Source organism: Daucus carota, chromosome 4, assembly GCF_001625215.2.
Source record: "Daucus carota subsp. sativus chromosome 4, DH1 v3.0, whole genome shotgun sequence".
In the NCBI taxonomy this organism is placed as follows: Eukaryota; Viridiplantae; Streptophyta; class Magnoliopsida; order Apiales; family Apiaceae; genus Daucus; species Daucus carota.
This window is the reverse complement of record NC_030384.2, coordinates 47,041,979-47,056,044: the sequence shown is the minus strand read 5'-3', so window position 1 is coordinate 47,056,044 and position 14,066 is coordinate 47,041,979. Positions and strand designations below refer to the sequence as shown.

At 35.6% G+C, this 14,066-nt stretch overlaps 4 protein-coding genes across 4 annotated transcripts; all 4 read right to left on the bottom strand.

Annotated features, from left to right (window-relative positions):
• Positions 1–378: 378 nt before the first annotated feature.
• On the bottom strand, positions 379–2,366 carry LOC108219399 (pentatricopeptide repeat-containing protein At5g66520-like). Its single transcript, XM_017392825.2, has one exon. It carries the CDS (start codon positions 2,294–2,296, stop codon positions 428–430), a length of 1,869 nt encoding a protein of 622 aa, XP_017248314.1. The 5' UTR covers positions 2,297–2,366; the 3' UTR covers positions 379–427.
• A 73-nt stretch (positions 2,367–2,439) lies between these two features.
• LOC108219400 (ER membrane protein complex subunit 8/9 homolog) lies at positions 2,440–5,049 on the bottom strand. The gene is made up of 5 exons (XM_017392826.2): positions 4,717–5,049; positions 4,483–4,629; positions 4,340–4,399; positions 2,868–3,034; positions 2,440–2,751 (listed from the first exon to the last, which is right to left on the bottom strand). Exons 1-5 carry the CDS (start codon positions 4,924–4,926, stop codon positions 2,721–2,723), a joined length of 615 nt encoding a protein of 204 aa, XP_017248315.1. The 5' UTR covers positions 4,927–5,049; the 3' UTR covers positions 2,440–2,720.
• A 1,639-nt stretch (positions 5,050–6,688) lies between these two features.
• LOC108219449 (heterogeneous nuclear ribonucleoprotein 1) lies at positions 6,689–9,316 on the bottom strand. The gene is made up of 6 exons (XM_017392911.2): positions 9,159–9,316; positions 9,024–9,064; positions 8,387–8,550; positions 8,140–8,239; positions 7,886–8,055; positions 6,689–7,595 (listed from the first exon to the last, which is right to left on the bottom strand). Exons 1-6 carry the CDS (start codon positions 9,212–9,214, stop codon positions 7,035–7,037), a joined length of 1,092 nt encoding a protein of 363 aa, XP_017248400.1. The 5' UTR covers positions 9,215–9,316; the 3' UTR covers positions 6,689–7,034.
• A 986-nt stretch (positions 9,317–10,302) lies between these two features.
• On the bottom strand, positions 10,303–12,946 carry LOC108216765 (pentatricopeptide repeat-containing protein At3g61360). Its single transcript, XM_017389603.2, has 2 exons — positions 12,803–12,946; positions 10,303–12,194 (listed from the first exon to the last, which is right to left on the bottom strand). Exon 2 carries the CDS (start codon positions 12,111–12,113, stop codon positions 10,566–10,568), a length of 1,548 nt encoding a protein of 515 aa, XP_017245092.1. The 5' UTR covers positions 12,114–12,194; positions 12,803–12,946; the 3' UTR covers positions 10,303–10,565.
• Positions 12,947–14,066: the final 1,120 nt, after the last annotated feature.

Genomic DNA, 14,066 nt, shown 5'->3' with positions numbered 1-14,066 from the left:
TGTAGCACGTCTAACTAATTAATTAATTATTATTGATTAAGAAGAATATTTGAAATTTAAGATTATTAGTTATAAATCTCGTATAAATTTTGAATTTATTTTATGACAATTTGTTCTGGGCGAAAAACGACCAGAACTACAATGAAACATGTCTTTTACAAGACAATAAAGATTAATAATATAATTGATTTTTTTTTTTCTGTTATTTCTGAATTCTCCACCCAACTAAACAAGTGAAAACTCCTCAGCTTCATCTATTCTGTTTATCCATTGTTACTGGTCTTGGCTTCTTGCTTTTGCTTATATGTTAATTATCAAGTACAATGGAACAGAACTGATGACATAAAGTAGGCTTCTGATATTGATGCATTGCAAGAATGAACAAAATAAATGAAACATGATACATTTATGCATCTGCATCGATCAGTTACCAGTAATCTGTACAAGAACAAGAACCGTCTGCAAAACAATGAAACCTGTTTCTATCACGAACAATAATTTCCCGGTTTACAATCTCCGATATGAGTTTCAGTGCAGCATGGCAATCCTCGCAAACACGGAGATTCTTCATGATCCTAATTGGAGTTCCAGCTGGTGTGTTCATTAGCCCAAAAACTAGTGCTAACTTTTCACTATGTCGGTATAGAAATCTTTCCTTCTCGTGCTCTTCAATATCTAGCAGAACAACAGACGTATCAGGGACGTAACCTTTGCTTCTCATTTCTTCCAATAATCTATCCCACCTCTTGTGTATCTCCTCAATCTGAGGATGAGTCTCGTCACCAGCAACAAATTCATGAATTGTACTGTCTACTGTGATTGAACTCCACCCGGGTTTCTTTTTGGCTCCGTTGTCTCTCATCAGCTTCCTCACTCTTACGGTGTCCTCCCACCTCTTTGCTCCTGCATAAATATTTGACAGAACAACATAGTATCCGTCATTAAGTGGATCTAGTTTAATGAGGTGTTTGATTGCTTCTTCAGCCATTTCAATGTTCTTGTGAACCTTGCATCCACCGAGGAAAGCTCCCCATACAACCGCATTTGGCTTGATAGGCATGTTTCTGATAAATTCATGAGCTTCTGCAAGTAACCCTGCCCTACTCAAGAGATCAACCATACAACCATAATGCTCGATCCGAGGAGTTATCCCATAGTCTCTCCTCATGCTAACAAAAAACTTGCGACCCTCGTCTACTTGACCCATATGGCTACAAGCATGTAGGAGGCCGACAAAAGTGACCTCATTAGGCTTGATTCCCTTGTGAATCATTTCATTGAAAATGTTTAAAGCATCCTCACCTTGTCCATATATCGCGAGCCCCTGGATCATAGCCGACCATGACACAATATCTCGCTCCTCAATCTCATCAAAGACCTCGCGAGCAGCTTCCAAGCATCCACATTTGATGTACATATCAATCAAAGTGTTGCAAATACGAATATTTCTCCTAAACCCACTTCGATTGGAGTAATTATGAAGCCTCTCGCCAAGATCAAGAGCGCCTAAATCTGCACAGGCCGAAAGAACAGCAGCAACCGTCACCTCATTAGGCCTCAATCCAGCTTCTTCCATTTGCGTAAAGATACCAACAGCTTCCTTCGGCCTCCCACTCTGAACAAAACCCGCAATCATACCAGTCCACGACCTCACACTTCTCTCCGGCATTCTTAAAAACAACTCATACCCTCCATCAACATCTCCCCTTTTCACCAACTGCGTTATCATCGTATTCCACGTCACAACATCTCTCTCAGGCATTTTATCAAACAACAACCTCGCATCCCTCATCGCCCCACCCGCCCCATACAAATGAACAATCGTGTTCAGCAGAAACAAATTCCACTCAAACCCAAGTTTCACAACCACCCCGTGAACAATCCTCCCATTCAAAACATCTAAAATCTTCGAACAAGCTTTAAGCACAAAAGAACACGTAAAACTATCGGGCAAAACATCGAATTCTCGCAATTTATAAAACAACACAACGGCATCATTTGGAGAATCACTCTCAGCCAAAGACTTCAAACAAGTGTTCCAAACAACAATCTCTGGCTTCCCCGAACGCTGAATGATTCGATGAGCGTAACTAAAGCTTGAAGTGAATGCACAGACTGAGCCAACTCGGGCGAGTGGAAGAACAGAGAGAGGGGCATTAGCTTTTATTATGTGAGCATGGAGTTGCTTAAGTTCAAATGGGGATCTAAAGCTGTGCAAAAGATCCGACCCGGGGCTGTCTGAAATGGGCAACTGGAAGCTACAACGTTGGACTGTACAAGACAGTGGTGCGTACATGACTACGTTAGCCTGTTTAAATTTTGCAGATAAGAATGAAATGAACACATTTCAATACTGTAGATTTTTTTATAATTGAAGGTGGACTTTATAATAAGTCAAAGTCAATCCCGCAGATAACTAAAAATTGTAAAACAGCAAGGTAAAAATTCTGAACATCTATTTTATGTTATCGAATTGAAGATTATAAGTTATAACTGTTTAACTAAAACGAGAAACAAGAAACAACAGAAGGAAAGAACTACAGAATTTTTCGAAAATGAAGAACACTAAAACTCCGGAATTCAGCGGTTATCTTAACAAATAGTCAATAGTACAGTACTAAAAAAGACAAAGAACAAAGTACAAAATCCGGAGAACATGGTTAGTCTCCTGTATAGTTTAGCCTTCAATGGAATGAGGATGATGCCAAACAAAACCATTTTCAGTTGAATAATCCTGAGTTCAGCCAGTCCCTGCGGAAAGACAATAATTAGTGCCAGATTAGTATGTGATTCACTCCATGTATTCACAATAGATATTTCTTATTTACAAATGTACACAAAGCAGAGTTAATAAGCATGGTGTTTACTTGCTAATGTCATCAAGATGATCATCAAAATCTGTGATGTTCTCTGCTTTTCCAGTTGATATGTAGTCCTGCAGGACTACATTGGCTGATGGCTCCTTGAGGGCTAATTGGCTGCTTCCATCAGATCCAATAAACTTCCAGGTCCTAGATGCATCCCTTGTATAAAGCTGATTAACGAGAGAAGAACCATTACGAGTTTAGTCCAAATAATGAGAAGGTTAAATTGTATGCTTACCAAAAACAAACCAGACACTGGCTATATATAATTGAGATTTCCAATAACCCAATTTATACTCGTACTTTATAACCCCCCCCCCCAAAAAAAAAAAACAAACAAACAAATGGTTAGAAAGATGACTGAAAAGAACAGCAATAGACAATCGGCCATATCATACACAACACTAGAATGATAAGGTGAAATACCATAATATCAGGGCCAGCTGATTTCGATGGACACAAAATGAGGACAAGCTTTACACAGAAAATATCATTTATATAGAAGAACAGGGAATTAAAACAAAAAATATTTAACCAAGTGCTCAACATGTAAACTATTATTTGTCCTTGACAAAGATAGGATCTGCTCCCCCCATTTCATGAAAGTTGTTAGTGTACCCAATAATCTTCTAAGATATGCAACTTTGCCCTAAATTTTAGTGAGGAGGCTGTTCTTACGGTTTGCATTCATGGCTTATTGAACAAGTAAACATTTGCCCATTCTATCGAGCACATATTTCATTTAAGAATTAAAAAATGTCTCTCGTTATTTGTTAGTAGCATATTGTTCTAAATTTACATTTTAATGATGTTTACTGCATCAATAATTTGAACAGAACTGCATTATGACATATATCTGGGGAAGTTTTAGGTTACTGGACGTATTGGAACATTGAGAAGCATTAGAAGTTAAAGGCAAGGCAGAGACTCACGAAGCAACAATGACAGTGTAACAATGAGTTGCATACTAAAACCTTGACTCCTATGAACAAAAATGTTGATAGCACTTGAAAGTGTATGCAATCTTTGTAACCTACCAATCATAAGTAGTACCATGCACGGTGCTCCTACTTACTCCGAAAGTCGAACTTCTGGAACCTAAATATAGTAGCATCAACCAATAATCCTAGAGAACTTCATTCTCGACTCAGATTATATGTCTGGCTTTTCATAAACCAAAGAGATCACTAATGTGTGTCTATTTTTATACCCTTGTGACCTGACAGATCTAGTCTTTCTATTTTAGCATAAAAATTATGTTTCAGGAGTGTTTGAAGGATGAAAAAGGCAAAAACAAAGATAGGAAATCAAATCAGAGAATCACAAAAATTGGACATGCAAAATAAACTTCAAGCATAAGGATAGACACGCATTACTAATCAAACCTCGAGTCACCTCAAGATTAAAAAAGGTCAAATACATTAACTACAATTCTCAAAATATTAATAGAGTCAAGTTTATAAGGTAAAACACACCTGCATCACTGGGCTTCTATCTTTTCCCTTCGATAAAGCTCCTAGCTTTTTGTTATCTAACTGCAACACAAAAAACCAAAATTAAAATCAAGCACATACAAATCCAAAACACAAACAAACACACATTCGAAAAGTAAGATTACCAAGAGCAAAGCAGCCTGCGGAAAATACTTATAAATATGATCCCCTATATTTTTCGCAACACCTCCGAGCTCGAAATCATCAAATCTCTCATTAGCATGAAAATATCCAACAATACTCAAACCCTGACGGCTATAATACTCTTCAATCTACTCCAAATTCAAACACAATCAAATCAAATTAACAGCCGAATTAAACCTAATTAGACAAAACAGAGTGAAATTAAGTTTAATCACCATGAGGAGAGCGATCTCGAGCGGCGGGAGAAGGCCGATCTGAGAGTGAAAGAGCGGGACGGAATCGGAGATTTCGACGACGGAGTTGGCATCGCCGGAGACGCGGCCGAGGAGGACGCCGTTGACGGCGGATGAGGAGTGCTTGAGAGAGTGGAGAATGAGCTTGATGTAGGCGTTCTGGCCGATCTCGTATCGAAACTCGCCGCCCATGACTCCGTCGTTGTTGAGCGCCGGCGCGAGGTTCAATACAATAGCAGTTAAATTAGGTGTGGATTGGATTGTACTGTTCTGTTGAGATGCTAACTAGTCTAGTCCAGGACGCTCGTTCGACTCGAGTTCGAGTTTGATTCCATTATAATATTTTTAAATTGAATTTATTTTGCTTGTGAAATGACTAATTTTAGACAATTACTCTATTGTATTGGTTTGAGAAAGAATCACTGAAAAATAATTCGACTTAGATTTTAAGATATTTTTTAATTTATAAAATGTAATTATTATTCTATATTACTTTGAAATCTCATCATAATATATGAAATTTTGAACAATATGCGTAAATTTCAAAAAATTTATATCAACTCTGCGAAAAACATTTTATTTAGAATCTGCCCACTCTGCGTGAAATCAAAATCAAATACGATACATTAATATCCTTTATATTATTATTATTAATCAATTACAATTTTAATTAAACAAACCTCCTAAATATTAGATTAATCAACTTCAAAGATACAGTACATCATTATGAACCAAAGATATATCATTATGAACATTTGCTATGTTCTATCATTATAATAGGTGATTATTCTTTTGTTGAAATTCAATATTATCCTATTCCTTACTTACTGATTCCTTGTGACATTTCATCAACAGTTTACTGAATATGGTCAAATAAATTAGTTTTTCCTTAGGATCAAAATGTACCTCTTCCATATAAATTTGCAAGTTAAAGAATCTACAATCGCTCTTTCCTTGTTGAATTTTCAATTTTCAAATTGTACATATTTTGTAATCAGATTACAGCTCATTTATCAAAAATTTGATTTCGCCTACTAGTGACATCCAATGCAAATTCCTTTACGAATCTCCACTCAAATTCTATACTCATATTTCGTCCAAGTTTTTAACATTGTTCTGATACGGGATACAAGAAAAATGAGGTACAAACTCATAAAGCGATTAAGCGCTTATAAAGAGAAATCAAGAAATAGGTAGTACATGGTAAAAAATAGTCGTCGATGGCAAAATAAGTCACCAATTGGAACAAAAATTATGTGCTTATATAATATTATATTCCAAACACAGTCTACATGAGTGTGCAAAAAAAATTGTACCCCTCAGATACATTTTTCTATGGTATCAACAAAAAAGATGACATTAAAGCCTTTATAAGCTTGTTTGCGCAAGACAGCAGAGTTCCTGTGTGTACAGTGGCTGCTCAAATATTAATCGGAGTACCAAGGTTGCTCATCAAAATGTTTCGGCATCATTGAAAGAGCAACCACAATCTCAAAGGCATATGCATTCTTCAATAGAGATGCATTTGTGCTGCACATTTTGTTAAAAAAAGGCTGCATAGAACCAAACTAGTTCCAGCATAAAAAATAAGTAATCATGAATATAGTCCCTGCCTTTACAATACTGTCTAGTGGCTGCACAAGTTCACAGATCACACCTAAAAACTTAATATCTACAACTCAGAAACATAGCCTATATTTTACCTGAATACTCAGATAATTCTTTGTTCACAGTCTAATCAGATATAAAACCGACAAGTCAGAGGAAAGAAATTTCTATCTTGAATCAAGTTCAATATTCATATGCAACTTTGAAACATCTACTACCATTTCTTGACCAAGGCCTCAATATTTACATCGTCAAAATCCCTAGTAAATCAGATTACGTTGTGGATGGATGAAATTTCCTATCTTAAATCAACTTAAGTATGAAAATTATTAAATCAAACAAGAAATAACACTTAAACATGCATGGCTAGAACATGTCATATTACAGAAATATTAATCTAAACCTTAAACTACATAAATAGCCAAAAGCCTAAATAGGTATATAGTCTACACATAACAAGCTAACCAAAAGTACTCTTAGAAATAAACCAGACAAGTAGCCCACAATCTAAAAGGTTCAACTTAGAAAATACATTAAGGTAGAGTCTATATCCTTGTCTCTTAATGCTGGTCACATAAAATATATGGGGACACCTCTAGTGTTGAGATAGTGCCTAGCAGGGGAAGCAACTATGAGAGCCTGTGCTGAACTCCTATGACAAAGCTCAAGCGCAACTGGACCATCTATGCTGTCTACCTTCCATAGGGATGGTACCTACTACTGCCGCTATAGCCACCCCTACCATAAAGTCCACCTGTTCCTCCATAACTAGCACCTGGACCAGAGTCGTAACCACCACCATAGCCACTACCACCATAGCTTCCATAGCCTTCACCTCTTCCATAACCACCTAAACCCTCACCTCTGCCGTAACTACCTAAGCCTTCTGCTCTGCCATACCCACCTAACCCACTGCCACCATAACCCCCACTATATCCACCGGCATATGCTCCGAAGCGGCTAGAATAACCAAGGGATGATTCACCTCGATAGCCTCCTAAGGCACTGCCACCAAAGTCCCCATAACCACCATAATCACTAGCACCACCATATCCCCCATACCCACTAAGCCTGCCGAGACCACCTGGAGTCCTATAGGGGCCAGGGCCAACATATCCACTATCATAACCCCCATAAGAGCTGTTAAATCGACCAAACTCATCACTGAAAGAGCGTGCCCTAGGCTTGCTACCATAAGCAGGAGCAGGTGGATGGTTTGAGGCTTTCTTTGGTTCAGCTTTCTTGATCTCCACCTACAATAAAGGAGTTTAGTTAACCTAATTTCTGCTGCATAGGAACTAGATTAAGAACCTCCCCATTGGTAAACTCTACACCTGTAAGAGCCTCGTCCTAGCATCAAGCCAGAACTCCAAAAAGATGCTACAGTACTATTCTTTTAATAGTAGCGATTAAAATCATATACAGATATGATTACTAAATTCCTTAAAAAGAGCATATATTGCATGTTAAGTGATTTAACTGTCATTAGAAACATATACATATTTACAAGAATACTTTTGGGGGACCTTGCTGCTATTCTCACCTTGGTGCCCGCCATATCAATCATATTGGTCTTAGACAACATTTCATCAACAACTTCCTCGTTGTCGAATATTACAAACCCAAACCCCCGCGAACGGTTGGTCTCGTGATCACATATAATCTGGTGTTCAACAACATTGCCATACTTCGAAAAGAAGTCCTTAAGCTCATCTGACAACAAATAAAAATGCATCAGTGGAATGTGATGAAGTCTATAAACTGAAACATGAGATTCAAGCAATATGCAAGGTATACCTCCAGTAACAGTTGCTGGGATACCGCCAACAAAGATTTTCTTTGTTTTGAAATCCTTTGACTGAGCAGCTCCTTTTGGAATGGTTCTCTTAATCTCGACCTGGAGAGGGAAAAACAAAATAAGCCCTTTATAAATGAGGATGATAAATTCACTCTCTCAAATTAGCATCAAATTAAGTCTAAATATCACCCAGCCACCACAAAAGAACAGACCAGTGACCACCAATGCTTTTACAAAAATTCTAACCTGTTTCCCATTGAAGACATGAGGATCTTCAATAACCTTATCTACAACTGAAGGATCAGCATAAGTGATGAATCCAAAACCCCTAGGTACTCCAGTATGACGATCTTTCATAATTACAGAGTCCGTAATCTCTCCATACTTTCCGAAGTGTTTTGTGAATGCATCTACAATTTAAACATCAAACCCATCAACCACCCCAAAAATTATCTCAAGGGAAAATATTGAATAAAACACATAAATACACCGCCTCCTCAATGGAAACAACTCAACTCAACTCCCTGTAGCAAAAATGATTAGAGATGCTACAACAAGCATCCTAACATCACTTCACATAATCATCACATCGACAACAAACAAACATGGTATATATTTGCTAACCCTAGTAAAAAATCACAATTGCTATCCACGATTATCGCACTTCCACAAACATAAACAAATAAAGTTTTAAACTAGTCATTCAAACAAAAAACAAAAACACAAATATAATCATCTAAATACATCGATTAAGTGCGAGAATCCTCATATTATAAATACATATATTCATCTAAAAACACAATTAAACATACATACACAAATAATAACACAATTACACATCATAAATATACATATAAAAAAGGCTAAAGAAGAGAGATCTAACTGTAGAGCGTATCTTTCGGCAAACCTCCGATGAAGATTTTTCTGCAACGACAAATTTATACACAGACTATGAGATGCGAAAACGAATATAATTATAAAACAACGACGAAATAGAAATACAAGAGAGGGATCGAACCCGGGGCTGGCGCCGTCGCCTGATCGGGGATTAGAATTCTTAGATTTCGAATCCATCGAGCCTGTCGAGAGATTTGTATGTCTATGTGTGTGTAATTTGGGGAAAGAGATTTCTAGGGTTTGTGTAGATGAGAGATCCGTCAGGGGAAGACGCTTATATTGAGTGGTTTATATAGGCGCAAGATTAAAAATATCGTAATTGTTAAAAAATAATAATTTATTTGCGAAATTTAAAGTAATTTTGCTTGGGATTATGTTTTGTAGAAGTATAAGGTTTATTTAATTCATATTTGATATTTGATATTTGATGAGGTTTGTGAATTGTGATATGTATTTTATGTTTTTATAAAAGTCATATAAACAATTAATAAAAGATTCTATATTAATATATTTGTATTTGAATTTGTTTGTTTATATGAATTATGGCGGATATGAAAATCTATTAAGAATATATACTTAATATAAATTAGTATAATTTAAAATAATATTTTTTTTCCTGGATGCACGAGTATAGGATAATAGGGTTGTAATAATTGTTTGCCATTTTTCTTATTGAGGTTATAATAATAGGGTTGATTATTTTAAATTATTTATTAGCGAACCCAGCCATTCACATGTGACCAAAACATGTCCTAAATTTAAATTATTGTTTGGAAACCATTTCATGACTTCAATTTGTGATTGTTTAGTTAAATCTACTTTTCGGGAATAGAAATTATTTCTGAAGAAAAGTAAATACAATCTCCTTTTTTGAAATAAATGTTTATATTTTTGTTAAATACGTAATAAATATAAAACACTTTATTATTCTCTCTATCCCTCTCATTTATTTACAATTTTTTACACTACCCGGCACACATTTTAGGACGCATAAAAAACATAGTTTCATAAATAATTTTTAATTTTTTTTGTATAAAAATTTAAACATTAAACTTTTATTCAGAAGAAAAAAATGTTACAAATAATTTATCAAGCTATATTTTATAAAAGTATTAAAATGCGTGTCGAACCCCGTCCTCCAATGTAAACAAATGAGGGGCGGAGGGAGTAACATTTATATTTCAAAGAATTATAAAAATATGTATTTTTTAAAAAATAAACCCTTCATTATCAAATAAAAAGCTGCTCCAAACAGGCCCCGGAAGAACACTCAAAAACAAAACCTTGACATTTGCTTCTTTTTTTAATTGTTTTCTCCTAAAATTAATGCAGAGTGACCCGATGGCCAATACTGCCTGAAATGATTTCATGATATAAAAATCCCTCAAATCTAACAAAAACAACAGGGCAAAAAAATATAATGGATATGACCACATCTAGCTGATTACATCTCAGAGGCCATATATGTCCTACAGAGACCCTACACACAAACATTTATCATGTTGCTAGTCATATTATAAGTAATCGATCACTTGACATTGGTTTGATCAGGTAAGCCAGTAGCATAACCCTTTGATGGTGGCAGGACTGTGCCTAGTCTCTTTATCAAGTGATCCAGTGTCCTCAGCTTTTCCGTCCCCTCACCCTCCCTTAAACACCTCTCAAGCATCTGAAATGCCAAATCACTTATATGCCTCCCTCTTTCAAGCATCTGTTTGGAGCATTCAAAGGCTTCTTCTAACCTCCCACGGGAGCACAATGCAGTCACCAAAAGATTCAACACATGGCTGTGAGGACAGTATCCTCTTTCTATCAAGTATACCCACAAATTTACGGCCAAACCAATTTCATTCTTTTCGCAAAACAATTTCATCAACATCACAACAGTCTTCGTCTTGGGCATGAAATTCCTCTCAATCATCATCTGATAGAGACCATGAAAACCGTCAATGTCTTTTGACTTTATAAACCCTAAAAACATAGTATGATATGTGACATTATCATGGGAAACATTTTTCTCATCCATCTCATTCATTAGATCAGCTGCAGACTTCACATCTCGGCATCTAACAAAAGAGCTGATCAAAGCATTATATGCCCCGGTATCAGCTTGCAAATTCCTACGAGAGATTTCATCAAACAACTCTTTTGCCTTGCTTTTGTTTCGAACAACCCCTGCGCCATGAATCAAAGTAGTTATTGTTTGTAGTGTGGGAAAACAATTTTCTCGTTCCATTGCTTCAAAAAGTCGCAAAGCATCTCCAAAAGAACCTTTCTTGCAGTACGCATCAATTCTGATATTGTAAGTTATATTATTAGGCTTGAAACCTCTTCGAGTCAAGTCGTGGTAAAATAACTCCACCGAAGTAATATCAGCCGATTCTTTGAATCCTAAGAGCAATATATTCATTGTTTTGGTGTTGGGATCGAACCGGGAATGTAACTTGTTAAATACAGATTTTGCTTCCTTCATTTGTCTCTGTGTGCAAAATGCTCGAAGAAGTACGTTGAACTCCTCGGTACCAAATTTGTTACTGATGTATATGTCATTCTCCATTCTTTCGAAAGCTTCAAGGGTTTCCTCAAATGACTGAAATCTCGCAATCCTCGACAGCACAATGCTCATCGACTTAATGGTGAGTAGAGAGGGATGTTTCTTCTTAATTTCTTCCATTAGTTCCCAAGCTTTGTCAAAGTAGCGCATTCGGGTAAGTATGTGAAGTGTCTTTTCAAATGCATCTGCACTAGGACACAAATGGGGTGCTTGGAGAGTATATCTAAAGAACTCAGAGGCTTTCAGACCATTAGCATGGGTTCCAAAAAGAGAGCCCAGAACGTTTTCCACAATCGACGTGGAAAGGGCAGTTGGAGGGATCTGCTGAGAAAGGACTGGGTACAATGGTTTATCAGGATATGGGCTTTCATTGATAATTTTTGTAAGTCTTTGAACTTGAATTTCTATATCTACAGAGGAGGGAGGCAGGCTGGTCGATATGAAAGCAATGCTGGTAAATAGCTTGTTGTTAAACAATTGAAGAATCTGATTGGCTTTACTTGATATTGGTAAAGACAGCATCCTCTGTTTATTAATTAGAGGAGATGGGATCGTATTCAAACTTCCACATACGCCTGACAGTTGATCAGATTGTCGAAAACCCTGCTTAACAAAAAAAAATCCGACTTTTATTAAACAAGAACACATCGAGAGCAAATAAAACCTTATAAATTGAAGGACCTAAGACTATCTCCAACCTATGACACTAAAATAGTGCAACTTTTACAGTATTTTTAGTGTCAAAATCACATCATTCATAAAATGCATTCCAACCCATTGACACTATAGTTTACACTAAAAGGAATATTGACATGAAGGGAACAAATTTGTTTTGTTAACAGAAACAAAGGCATCGTTGGAATTATAAAAGACGCCAAATTTGTTGTAGAAATTAGACCAAATGTACTTTTGACACCAAATTTGGTGCCACACTATCCATTTGGCGTAACTTTCACCCCATCTTAGCGTTGCATTAGCGTCTGTCTTACACTATGAGTTACACTTTAACAGAGTTGCTTCAACAAACCATTCTTTCCTAGTTTTTCAATAATGTCAATTTCCGAAAAACTAAAGCATCAATCATTTTCCATTTAATGACAGATGCACAAACCCCACAACTCAAATTGTAATATTTTTAACTCTTGAACAGAAACTAAACTAATGCAGTCATATAAACATAAACACAAACACCTGGCGGGCATACTCAGTACCTATATAATATAGCTGAATAGATGAGATGGCGATCCTCCGTGAATTTTAGATGACAAGCATAGACACATAGATAGCAGCAGGACGGGTTGACAGTGATTTAGGGGTCATTTGTTTTTCAACTCTTCCTTAACCCTTACGAGCTTATTTTAAAGCGTTAAGTTTAGTGAGATCGTATGGATTGGAGTAAGGTACTGTGGTGCTTAGCTCAGCCGGTGCCACGTAGGCACATGGTTTCCAAAATAGAAAATAAATTTTTGCATTTATTTATATGTTTTAATCAATATTATTCAAATTAATTTCAAACTATTATTTGTTGCAATCAAAATTTAGACTTTTGCATGAACACAAATTTTAATATTATTTTTAACGATTTTCATATTTTGGTTTGAGAAATCCAATAATCTAATTAAAAAATAACCATATATTGTAGTTAAAAGATTTTAAATTATATTTATATTCAATTATTATAACTTAGTATAAAAAATATGTTTTAAAAGTATACTGAAAAAATTCTATATTAAGCTAGAAATATATTTCATAATTCATAGTATTAATTTATATGTGTGTGTAAAAAAATATTATATAAATACTTCTATGTAAAATGCGTCGGACTTGGTAAACATTCGGTGTAGAACGAGTATCGGAGTAATAGGACGTTGAAAGACTGTACTAGATTCACCAAAGAGACGCTTAAAAGTTAGGTCTTAGAGCAAGTCCAAGAGGTTACCTATCCTATTATTTATAAACTAGTGAATAAAGCCGCGCTTCGCGGCGGCGTTATGGATTTTTATATAAATTTTAATACGGATCACTGTTACGGTTGCATAAAAATTATTTTTAGTCATCTTCCCATTAAAACATATCACTAATAAAAAAATTATTATAATTAATATAAAAATTTGTTTAAGTGGCCTCCTGTCAAACACATCAATACTAATAAAAAAATTGTTTGAACTGCCCTCCCATCGAAGACAATATTAATCAGTAATTATGATAAAATTAAATATAATAATATAGATAAAAATTAGTTTGAGCCGCTCTCTTGTCAAACACAATACAAATAACAAAACATTATAATATATATATTAGTTTGAGTCGCCCCACCATGAACACACAACACTAATAAAAAATTATTTTAATTACGATAAAGTGAAAGATTATAATTGGATTAAATTATTTTAAGCCGATGTCCCGTTTTAATAAAAAAATATATTATAATTTAAATAAAAAATTGTTTTAGCCGTTTTCTCGTCAAACACAATG